The 11,684-nt window shown below is 43.1% G+C and overlaps 2 protein-coding genes across 2 annotated transcripts; both read left to right on the top strand.

The window, feature by feature from the left end:
• Positions 1-1,275: 1,275 nt before the first annotated feature.
• Positions 1,276-4,249, top strand: LOC115728396 (putative cyclin-A3-1). Its single transcript, XM_030658730.2, has 8 exons — positions 1,276-1,670; positions 2,206-2,438; positions 2,564-2,639; positions 2,759-2,835; positions 2,955-2,988; positions 3,051-3,200; positions 3,295-3,429; positions 3,526-4,249. Exons 1-8 carry the CDS (start codon positions 1,335-1,337, stop codon positions 3,595-3,597), a joined length of 1,113 nt encoding a protein of 370 aa, XP_030514590.2. The 5' UTR covers positions 1,276-1,334; the 3' UTR covers positions 3,598-4,249.
• Positions 4,250-10,654: 6,405 nt separating this feature from the next.
• On the top strand, positions 10,655-11,443 carry LOC115728399 (MFP1 attachment factor 1-like). Its single transcript, XM_030658734.2, has one exon. It carries the CDS (start codon positions 10,697-10,699, stop codon positions 11,258-11,260), a length of 564 nt encoding a protein of 187 aa, XP_030514594.2. The 5' UTR covers positions 10,655-10,696; the 3' UTR covers positions 11,261-11,443.
• The last annotated feature ends 241 nt before the right edge of the window (positions 11,444-11,684 follow it).

Raw genomic sequence — 11,684 nt, 5'->3', positions numbered from 1 at the left:
GCGGCTTTGTCCCATCTCCATCCTATGCAATTCGAAGTTGAAGAGGATGTTTACCGTACATTGAAACCTATGTTGGAAGCACGGGTTACAAATTGTCCAAAATAAAACACGCAACTTTGCGGGTATCATATAATTTTGCAATTTCTTATCGCACAAAGAACCTGTCAATTACACTTGCGTGTGATTTAAAAAGTGATACATGTATCTCATACAATAGATTACATGTTTTATGGCAATTAAGGGTAGCCATAAAGTAAAACGACATTGCAAGATTAAATTGCATATGGATGAAATAGTTAGGAAGTATTTAAATTTAGGAGAAAAAAACAAGGGAAAATTTTCAAATAAAGGCCCGAAATGCTATCAATTTTTCAAATAAGGACTTGAAGCGAACATTATTTTAAATAAAGGTTTGAAGTGGCTATATTAGTCTAAAAAAAAGGTTCGACTCACCTGATTGATTAGTGACATTTTCATCATTTATTTTTTCTTTGTTTTTTTCCTTTTTCTATTAAAAAAAATTAAAAAGGAAAACATGTGGTATTTCCTTTTTTTTTTTAAATTTTAAAATTTATTTTTTAATTTAATCTTAACTAGAAATTAGGCTAAAATTGTATTTTGACAAAAATGCCCTTGACCAACCGTAATATTTAGCTAGGTTGGTCGGCCGGGTCACACCCTTATTTAAAATAACTACGGCCACTTTAATCACTTATTTGAAATTGCCATACTACTTCAAGCCTTTATTTAAAATAATGATTATCTTCAGGTACATTTATTTGAGAAATCGAGGGTATTTGGAGCCTTTATTTGAAATTTTTCCAAAAAATAAGTGGTCATGTCATTCTCATTTTGAGTTACAAACTTGCTCGAATGATCCGATGATTAACTTTGATCAATTTCACGTACGTGAATTAGACAAGAATTTGCCGGGCGAAGAGCTCCCTCAAAAACTTTCGATTTATCTTTTTGAAATGGCTTTTCACATTTTATTTCGCACTTCAAATTTCATGGCACATGAGTTTTTTTTTTTTTTTTTTAATAATGCAAAGTGCTCGGAACTGGGATATATGCTCATATTAACGTGTAGATTCACTAACAAATATTAATAACTTTCTTTTCCTATAACTAATGCTTTCGATTTTGTTGAAAATAGAAAAGAAAATCGCTTTGAGCTCCTTCCTTAGCCAAAAAAAACATGGTCACACGTTCAAGCGGCAAAACCCGACATTCAAACCCGTGGAAATGGCGCTTCTCTTCCTTCCAAGTTCCACCACAATCTCTCTCTCTCTCTCTCCACGTATACACAGAGAAGCTGAAGAGACAAGACCGCAATGGCGGAGAACGGACGAAGCCCGCGCATTGCCCAAGGGGCGGCGCAGAAGAGAGCTGCGGATGCGAGAGGCGATGCTGAACAGGAGCCAGCGGCGACGAAAAGGAAGAGGGTGCCGCTCGGAGATATCACCAATCTATCCAGCCCGATCGTCCCGGCGAAACGAGGCGGCGCCGCCGCCGCGACGAAGACCAAAGTCGAGGCCATCGGCGTGTCAAGGTCCGCCGCATCCGCTCTTTCAACGGTGACAGGGGAGGGCGGCGACCGCAAAATTGGTCCACCGACATCATGCGGAGATTATGTTTCCGACATCTTTCGCTACCTTCGCAACATGGAGGTCGGTGCCGATTTTAATTCATCTGTCCTTTTCGAGTTGTTTCCCCGGCTAAGATGAGCTTTCTTGCAAAGGAACTGGTTTAATCTGATAATCTGCGGATGACTGGACCTGAAACTTTTTCTTTCGACATTGCGTGAGTGCGTCTTTTTCGAAAATGAACAAATCCGGTATCGTCGCTCCTTGTCCCACCGTAACCGGGTCATGTTATTGTCCAAACAGTTAGAAGGGCTAAAGAATTTGACTTTGGATGGATGATTATGCCCTTAAAACTTCAGTCAGTGTGATCATGTTTTCTAGGCTAAAAATGATAAATGTGTAAGCTCTTTTACGGGGTAACCGCATAAGTTTACCTACATCAAAGTTCACTCATTTTGAAACCCGCTGACAAAGAACAGCAGTACACTAGTTAGCGTGAATCTGCCTGCTTCGTCGGCATTTAGCTCATGTTCAAATTGATGGTGGAAATGGGAAAAAGTACAAAAGCTTTCGGAAGCAGTTTGGATGGGGTAATTTGGGCGTGTTGGTTGTGATGCAGATGGAGCCAAAGAGGAGACCATTGCCTGATTACATTGGGAAAGTTCAGAATGATATGACTCCCAACATGAGAGGGAAATTGGTGGACTGGTTGGTGGGAGTTGCGGAGAAGTACCATCTTCTTTCAGACACGCTCTATCTCTCCATCTCTTACATTGATAGGTTCTTATCTTTCAATGCTTTGACTAGCCAAAAGCTCCAGCTACTTGGTGTTTCCGCAATGCTCATTTCCTCGTAAGTCCGTTAGTAGTAGAACCTAGCCTCGGCGTCTACCTTCTGGTCTGGTATTTTGCGCCTCATCATCGGACATGGTGCTGATTTGCTGTCATTCTTGTTTGGCTCTTCGTACCGATGTTTAGAAAGTACGAAGAAATCAACCCTCCTCATGTAGAAGATTTCTGTAACATAACAGACAACAGTTATACTAAGGAAGAGGTATCTTCTCACTTCACTGTCATACCATTGTTGTTTTGCTTTTGGTGAATGTACCTAGCCTTTTCGAGGATGCTCCATGTAAAGTAGTGAATTGGCGTGTTGCTCTTACTGATTTTAAGGTGGTTCGAATGGAGGATGATATATTGAAGGCTCTGGAGTTTGAATTGGGCAATCCCACAACAAGGACATTCCTAAGGCAAGAAGCCATCTTCCTGTTCTTGTCTAATGGGATTATCTCCTTTCTGATATCCTATTTCAATTAGTTTGGAGTTCACATTGACCTACAATCACCATTTGTTTCCTTCCGTTTTGCAGAAGATTTGGCACAGTTGCTCAAGAAGGTCACAAGGTAGGTGTTATTTGCTTATCTTAAGTTTATCTGATTGGCTAACAATGTATCGCAATTCGCAGACTATGAATCTGAAACTGGAGTTCTTGGGCTACTACCTTGCCGAGCTAAGTTTGTTGGATTACGCCTGCGTGAAATTCTTGCCATCTGTTGTTGCTGCATCTGTCACATTCTTAGCAAGATATATAGTGCGGCCAGAAACTCTTCCCTGGGTAAGAGCCTAGCCTACTTATGATGATGCTTAGAATTGATAATATTGCTTTCACTCTCGGTCCATATTATAAAGATCATCCTACTTTTTTTCAGACTTCAAGCCTGCAGAGGTATTCAGGGTACAACGTGAAGGACCTGAAAGAGTGCGTTCAGATCATACATGACTTGTACCTGGGGAGAAGAGGAGGCTCCTTGCAAGCTGTACGAGAAAAATACAGGCAGCACAAGGTATTTGCATCGTCTATTATCTGAATATATTGATGCAACCCGCGATCATCGCTATGGAAATCGGTCACTAATAAAATTACCGAACCCTTTTTTCAGTTTAAACGGGTAGCTGTCATGCCTGCTCCTCCACACATACCAGCTTCTTATTTCGAAGATGTGCAGGAGTGATCAAGCACATGTTGGGCTGCGTATGTACTCGTGAACCGATAGAATTTTACTGGATATGGCAGCAAATATTTGCATTTTAGCTATGCACCAAGCAAGTGACAAGCGGACAAGGACCGCGGCATGTTGCTAGTCATACCAGAAAATGCGGACGATGAAAACTACGTTGTCTGTAATTCAAGGAGTTGCTACCATTAATTTGTAGAGTTTTCCATGAGTAAGATTTGCTTTGATTTCGTTGGCAAACAAATTGCATTCGGTTGACGTAGAAGTCGTTTGATTCTGCTGATTGCTTCGAAGTCGGCAACGAAAAGACTCATGATCTGGTCCCCGGGGAGGTAAGTCCCTCAAATCTTGTTCTAAATATTGATTAAAGTCGACTTTCCTTCACTGCTATCACAGGTGAAAACTGTCTGATTCTGTGCTTTGTGAAGGAGTTACTCAGCAGCTACAGATGCTCTACGAGCTTGTTAAACACCCGGCTTGTGATTTTCGACTGTTTGGGTCGATCCACATGCTTAAATTTTCCCCGTGTCATCACCGTCCAAGAAGGCCAGTGCCAACTCAAACCTCTTCAAAAGCCAAATGAAACCGTCTTTCAGATTCTTGAGATTGTCCATACTTTTAATTCCTGAATAGCGGAGATTACAATAGTTGGTTCTCGGGAAAATTTCAAAAGAAGGCCCTAAGTGCTATTAATTTTTCAAATAAGGGCTTAAAGTGAATATGGTTGCAAATAAGGGCTTGAAGTGTTTATATTATTTTTAAAAAGGGCCAAAACGAAGGGCCAATTTAGTCATTTAATTGTTTTTATTATTTTTATTTTTTTTTTTCTTTTTCTTCTCTCTTTCCTCTTCTCTCCCCTCTCCATCGTCCCTGCCACATCGACTGTCACTGCCATTCCCATCCCCCTCCCCAGCCTCAACGAAACACCTCGATCCTCTGGAACACAACTGTGCAGCGGAACGCCGTGGCCTCAGTCTCTCGCGCCCTACACTACGACAAGCCCTTCGACATTGCTGCCGCCCACGAGGTGTGACTCCCCACCAGGTGATCGGAGCCAAAGAACCTATACCAGTCCATCTTTTGCAAGACCCGGTTCTTCCAGTGGCCTGACTCGCGGAGCGTCCCGATGAGTCTGGTAATTCCATACTTATCTTGACACTTACCAGCAATTAGTTTTTCTGTTTTCCAACAGTGTACTCTTTTACCTTCTGAAAACAATATATTAGCTACTTTTTTGTCCTTTGAAATCTGTCTATGAAATCCCATATTTTATTACTTTATAAAAATAAGGATATGAAGTAGACATTATTTCAAATAAGGGTTGAACTGGTCATTGTTTTAAATAAGGGCATGAAGTGGCCATGTCGGGCTAAAAAAAGAGCCGGACTTCACCTGTTGGTCAAAGATATTTTCGTTTTACTTTTCTGGTTTTTTTTTATTTTTTATTTATCCTTGTTCTATTTTTTTCTTTTCCATTTGCTGTGATCAGTTTCAAATAATGTGTGGCACCCATACTCTAGGTACTACTAGCAGAGCCGTGACGTCCCAAGCCGTCACATCTAATTACTGTCATTAACCAAGTCAATATTTTGATGCAACGGAAGATTTTAATCATGAAATAAGAGGAAAATTGGCAAGCTAATATTTATGAGACACAAACAACGACCATGCCATTTCCGATATATTTAAACACGAGTTCACATAAATACATTAGCAAACTAGATTAATATTCACATGAGGACGTTAACCTGGGGATTCATACAAGTCACCTAATCCCATCTATGCACGGGCTACACATCTCCTAGTAAGTCATATATCAAAATGCCACAACTCCAGCTCCAAGTTTGCGGACATCCAAAAATTCCACTCGGCCACTTCGATCCCCACCTAGGCTACCGTCGCGCGCGACCCTCCACCGGCTGTTTCGCCGTCCACGTCGTCATCGTCGACCATCATCCCCGTCGAAGAGGTCATGGGGAATATGGCCCTCGAGTTGTCCGTCAATCACCGGGAAGATGGACACAAATTGGTACACCACTAGGGCCATGCCGACTCCAACGTGACAATAAGGGTTGTAGTGACGCGGGTGAATGAGATCCCATGCTCGTTGGGCATCTCGAAGTCCTATGTCTCTATCTCTAGCTCGATGGGTAGGCCGTAACGGGAGCCCGGGAGAATTGCAATGGAGCCATCTTGTCGGTTTAAAAACAACGAATACCACAAGTGTAAGAAATTTTAGCAAGTAAATTCAGCCACTCTAACACTCGCTCGACTCATCATACTATTTAAAGTCATACATAATTCAATATTCCAGTCTATAGTGTAGTAACAACATTCCGAATCCATGCATTCCATGTAACACACAACTTTATGTAATGCATAAGAAAGAACGCATAATCTCATTTCATGGACTAAGCTCCATATACGAGAGTTCATATATATATATATATATAAGAGTATCGTATGAGTATGCAAAATGCAAATGGATGGGTGCAAGTCTCCCACGTGCACCGCTTACCACCACCGTTTCTGAGTTAATTCCGGACTTGTAATTTTTGTTCCTTTCCCAGCTTTATGGCCGACCCTCAAGGAAACTCCCCGCCATGAGTTCCTCACTCTGAGGCTTCGCGTTATTTCCACGTGGTCCGCTTGGTGCCACCTACCAACTACCAAGTCATCCCCGTCTCTCTCGAGGAACATTGAATTCATTATTGTGGCCTCCTCTTTCCACACACATCGACTCATCAGATGTTATGCAAATGCAAGTCAATGTCACAACATACTCTTTCACAACATGTCCCTAGCATTAATCAAGCTACTCGATAGCGTCGAACTTTACGTTTAACTCCTCATGGTAGTTTGCTTCGCTTAATCATAGACAAGCAAAATCGAGCTACTCATCAACATTGAACTCCCCAATTTACGCATCAAAGGAGAGAGAGTCTCGGTCTAATCACATACACATCTCACTCATTCAAGCCTGGACATCAATAACAGAACTAACGTAAACTTATACTTCTTGGATGTTCGACCGACTGGGAGTTACACGGAATTCCTACGTTTTCAATTCTGAGGTTGTTTGATCGACTAACAAATTACAACATCAAATACCGACTAAACAGCCCACACTCTCAACTCTTCGCTGGATACCAATTTATCACCTTACGGTATAATCACACAAAACTATTTCAAGGATACCAACCGAGGTAAATCTGGCCCCGTAAGCCATTCTAGCCTTCGACCGTACAATCTCCTCCTTGTCAACCTACTCGTAGATCATCAATCCTAGTGCAAAGCGCCACAAAAATCCCAACTCTCGCCCAAGTAAACCACCTAAACACGAGCTATGAGTACACAATGAAGCCGGTGAGGGTGAGAGGGATGAAATTAACTCGCCTGAGTTGGGTGTGGTGATGGAGACGCAGTTCGGTTTCCGGTGAAGAGTGGCGGTCGGCGGTGGCGTGAGGGGCTGAATCGAGAGCTTCATCTTGAGAGCTTGGCCGGGCTGACTTCTCACAATCTCCCCAAATGAGGTTTGCGAGCTCCCTTTGGTGTTCGTCCACCTGCGGATCGCACGAAGGAAAGCCCCCCAAATGATGAATTTTCGTTCCCCGAGCTCATGATGAGCTCCCTTGGGTAATGGAAGAAGCCAATTGCCAAGTGTCTAGTCCCTCACATCTCCCATCACTCACACATGCACGACACCTCCACTTGCCTCTTCCAATTTGCGCACGGCCACCCTTCATTTGCCACTCACTTTCTAACCAATTTTATGTGAAATGATTCTCCTTCATAATCTTGAACACATCACACAAATTAGGCCGTATATCAATGAGTTGCTAATTTGATGTGGGGGCGATCTTTGAGCTGAATTTGAAGGAAAATAGTTCATCCCTAGGCTCGAAAAGTTTGGTGTCGCATCATGCGCAATTGGGACCCGTAACCACCGGCCTTAAACTCAATGTGGACGAACTTTCTGGAGCTGAATTCTTAATAAATTAATCGTCCAATAAAATGTGACGTTGCACATCCTCCCGTCGATTGTACCCTATATCCAAAATGACCTTCGTATGGGAAAATGAACTTTCCACCTTACTATAGAGGGTTTTCATAACAATTTCGGATAATATGTTCCAAAAAGAACATTTATTGAAAAAGGATGTATCCGTCTCAATTGCAACTCACTATGGTAGTAATCAACCCACTACAGTTAAAATAACAATTAACTTAGGGAGTTGGTTTTCAGAATGCTACACAATGGCTAACAACAGGCGATGCCCGGAGGGGGCCAAGCGAGGTTGCCATCAAAATCTAGAGGCAAGGGTTGGCCTTGCTTGGACAACACGGGTGATCGGTTCCTCGAGCGGTCCAATCATTGGATCGGTTGCATTTTTATTTTGTGATTTATCATTAAATTCTTCTCGTTAGCGATATATTCACCGACCATCTCTTGTTAATTGCATCGGGGTGTAGATAAACTTGGAAATCATCATAAGCATCTTAGGTTTAGATCTACATTTAGGATTTTTTGAAAAAATTATTATTCAGCCTAGTCCAAATGGTCTGATTCCCCCATGGCACCGAGAGCCAAACTAGAGCCCTTGAGAACTAGATTGAACAGATCGGTTAGGTCAGGTCCGGGCGGTTCTCACTTCAATCGATTCATTATACTTAGCTCTATTAGGTGACCCTCTTCCGATTTGGGCAAGTTATTCCGCTAACTCCGTTCAATTTGACTAATGAAAAATACTGGAGTAATTTTATTTTATCTCTCCTTGGTGGTGTTAAAGTTAATTAAAGTAATAAAATGGTATCGTTTCAATCCAATTCCTAACTTGTACACAAAATCTTAACTAAATTAAGTTAAAAATCCACCAATTTTTTTTTAAAAAAAAAGGCTTAGATTGTGATTATTGCCCCATCGCCAATGGGGCAAATGCTATGGCCGGCGATCCTCGTTCGCTTATGGGAGAGCGTCACGGCCTTCTTCCGGTTCTAGAGAGAGGCTGTTAATCCTTGCCGAGATGCAAGCGATCCCACTAGCCAGCGCCACCTCCCTACCGGTGCTAAGGCCGCAGCCAGAGGTTGGAGGGTAGTTCAAGCTCTTATTTGAAAAAATGAGGGTGCTTTATGCCCTTGTTTTGGAGTTTTCTATTATAGAAATTACATACCTTGACTATCTCTCTTCCTTTTGTGCCTCTTCTCAATTCTCCCTCCATCACTCTTACTCTCAAGATTGAGGGCAGGGCCCTGCATCTTTCTCTCAATTTCTTTTCTCGGCTCTCGCTCTCTCTCTCTCTCTTTCTCTCTCTCTCTCTCTCTCTCTCTCTCTCTCTCTCTCTCTCGTGTGCATCACTTACTTGTCCAATGGCTCAATGACAACAAGGGGCTCTTAGGGCATGCATGACAACACTTCTGGAGCTAAAATCCGTTTAGTTATGCAAGTTCATTTTTCTACTTCTGCAGCCACTTGAAAAAGTAAAAGAAAAAAGTTAGTTCTCTCCGTAAATAGAGAATTCAATTTTTGCTCAGAAGCAAAAGTGAAAAAATCAATTTTTGCTTAGAAGCGTAAGTGAAAAAAATTAACTTTTGGCCGGAAATCAATTTTTAGAGTAGAAGCGTTGTCATGCGCGCCCTTAGCCTCTCTCTATAAGTTTCTCGCTCCAGTTGCTCGATCTTGTCTCGCCTTCTATTTTTGTATGCTGCATTTTGATTGTGTTTTCTCTTGCCATCCTTTGGTTGCTTGAGAACTGGCATGTTTATGTCTAGTTGAAGAACAATTATCCAAAGAAACCAAAATCTTTTGAACTTTGGCCAATTCAATCCTAAAAAGAAAGAGAAAGAAAAGAGAAAAATGGGAAAAAGAAACAAAATAAATAACAACAAATTCCAAAAATATTATTAAATTTTTTTTTACGTTAGCATTGGCCGTGGTACATATGACAATCAACGGTCACGTCAGCGATTTCTGGCCAAAATTGACTGGATGGACTCAATTGATAAAACTTGAAAAATATTTCGATCGAAAATTGACAAAATTAAAATATTTATGACCGAATTGATAACAAGATAATAAATTCAAAAATTTTTGAACAATTTTTTCAGCTGTGCAAGGATGACTTTTTGGTACTAGACTTTCGTATTCACAGTTCTTTGACTCGTTGGCTTGAGCCAGGCCAGGCAAAGATAAGTTCTTGGATGTGCGATTTAGGACAATGTAGCGACCAGACTTATGTTCCCTCCCGCCCTTGTTTCATTAGCGGCCATCTCGATGTGGACCCAACACCTACAATAGAGTCGTGTATTTCTGGTGATTTTTCGCTTTACAAGCCTTGAATTAATGGGTTGGAAGGTCATAAGATTGGACGGTGGCCTGAAAGTTTATGGAAGGGATGTACCAATGTCCGATGCAGGCGTTCCTAGTCTTTAAGGAATTTTTTTGGGCGATGAAACAAAAAATGAAAGGCATTACTACAGGTTCCAAGGCCGATAAGGTCGGTTCTAACCTTCGAAATATGTGGATCGGTCTTCATAGGGTAGGTTTTTAGCTTCTAGATCTGCGAACTAATTACTTACCCTAAAATGGATCAACCCCTAGCGGAAGGATTGTGCGGTAAGCAAGCATAGAGCCGAAAATTATCTTTTGAATACGATGTTAGAAGGGCAGGTTGTTCTTTCACTTTGGTAGTTATGCCCACGTTATTCCAGATTATAAATTTTGAAAGCCAAAATGAAATAAATGAGAGATAACGAATGGGTGCATTGTCGTTTTGGAAGGAGTGCCTTCAAAGACAATAAGATGAGACGCACCTTGATCCCCTAACCCTTTGCTTCATGTCCGAGCCAAAGAGAGAGAGAAAGAGAAGTCTCGTGGCCCGGCCTTTAACGAGCAAAGAAAAGCTCAAACGTCAACCGTCGGATCCAACTACTTAGGTGACCCGTCTTTTCATCATCTACAGTTGTCCTAACCCCGCGCGCGCGCGCACCATAAATACGTACGCCTCAACCGCACCCGATCATTACCCCACCTTGAATATTTTAATCCCCGAAAATCCATTTTCCTTCCGCCCCTTCCAAATTAACATCACCCCCACCAATGTCAGACTCAGAAGACATCACCACCGCCCAACCCGCCTCCTCCACCGCCACCCCCGCCGACGAGGACTCCCATCCGCCCCCGCCGTCCGGCCCAATCTCCCACCCTCCGCCGTCCGAGATGGAGGAGACCGTCCAAGATCCGCTCCCTCCGGAGCCCAGGAAGGACGCGACCCCCGCCCCTAACGTCGCCTTCAGCATCTGGCCCCCCTCGCAGCGCACCCGCGACGCCGTCGTTGCGCGCCTCATCGAGACCCTCTCCACCCCCTCCGTCCTCTCCAAGCGCTACGGCACCGTGCCCCAGGACGAGGCCGCCTCCGCCGCCCGCGCCATCGAGCAGGAGGCCTTCAACGCCGCCGGCGGCGCCGCCGCTGCCGACGACGACGGCATCGAGGTCCTCCAGATCTACTCCAAGGAGATCAGCAAGCGGATGCTCGACTCCGTCAAGACCCGCGCCGTCGCCGCCTCCCCCGCCGCGACCCCGGCCCCTGCCCCCGGCGGAGACGCCGCTCCCCCCGCCTCCTCCAGTGAGGAGGCCTCTTCTACTGTTGAGTCGGAGGCTTAGGTTTTGTTCTTCAGCTCATCAGGGAAGGCGCTTTTTTTTGTTGTTGTCGGTTTAGAGATCTTAATGTGGATATTAACTCTGATACATTGAGGGTTATTACTTAGTTTCTGTTTTGATTTGTTTCGGTTGGACTGATTATGGATTATGGTGGTCATTAATGTGAGAATGGTGTCATGATCTATACATATCCAGGTCTCTGCGAGTGCCCTTCAGGCACCGATGATCGTTATATGAGTATGATTAGTTGATGCATTGTGAGCTTCTTGTTCATATTCCATTTGCTATCCCATAAAGCACCCACATCTTTTTAATCGATCATCAAATTGTGTTGTTCTGTGTAGTCTCTGCTCGCCAGTTCTTTGTTTCTGCCCATGTTCCTTTCATTAGTGTCTTATGCCGTGTAAACCTTTTGCTCTCTAGTATT

The sequence above is a fragment of the Rhodamnia argentea genome, chromosome 2 (genome assembly GCF_020921035.1).
Source record: "Rhodamnia argentea isolate NSW1041297 chromosome 2, ASM2092103v1, whole genome shotgun sequence".
NCBI lineage: Eukaryota > Viridiplantae > Streptophyta > Magnoliopsida > Myrtales > Myrtaceae > Rhodamnia > Rhodamnia argentea.
The sequence above is the reverse complement of the archived record's forward strand: the minus strand, read 5'-3'. Positions and strand labels throughout refer to the sequence as shown.

What these genes read in the sequence shown, in the direction of transcription:
- LOC115728399 (XM_030658734.2), top strand. Translation starts at nt 10,697, where the DNA reads ATGTCAGACTCAGAAGACATCACCACCGCCCAACCCGCCTCCTCCACC.
- LOC115728396 (XM_030658730.2), top strand. Translation starts at nt 1,335, where the DNA reads ATGGCGGAGAACGGACGAAGCCCGCGCATTGCCCAAGGGGCGGCGCAG. An exon ending in ACAGTTATACTAAGGAAGAG is followed by an intron (nt 2,640 to 2,758) that starts GTATCTTCTCAC and finishes ACTGATTTTAAG; the next exon opens with GTGGTTCGAATGGAGGATGA. An exon ending in GGCCAGAAACTCTTCCCTGG is followed by an intron (nt 3,201 to 3,294) that starts GTAAGAGCCTAG and finishes ACTTTTTTTCAG; the next exon opens with ACTTCAAGCCTGCAGAGGTA.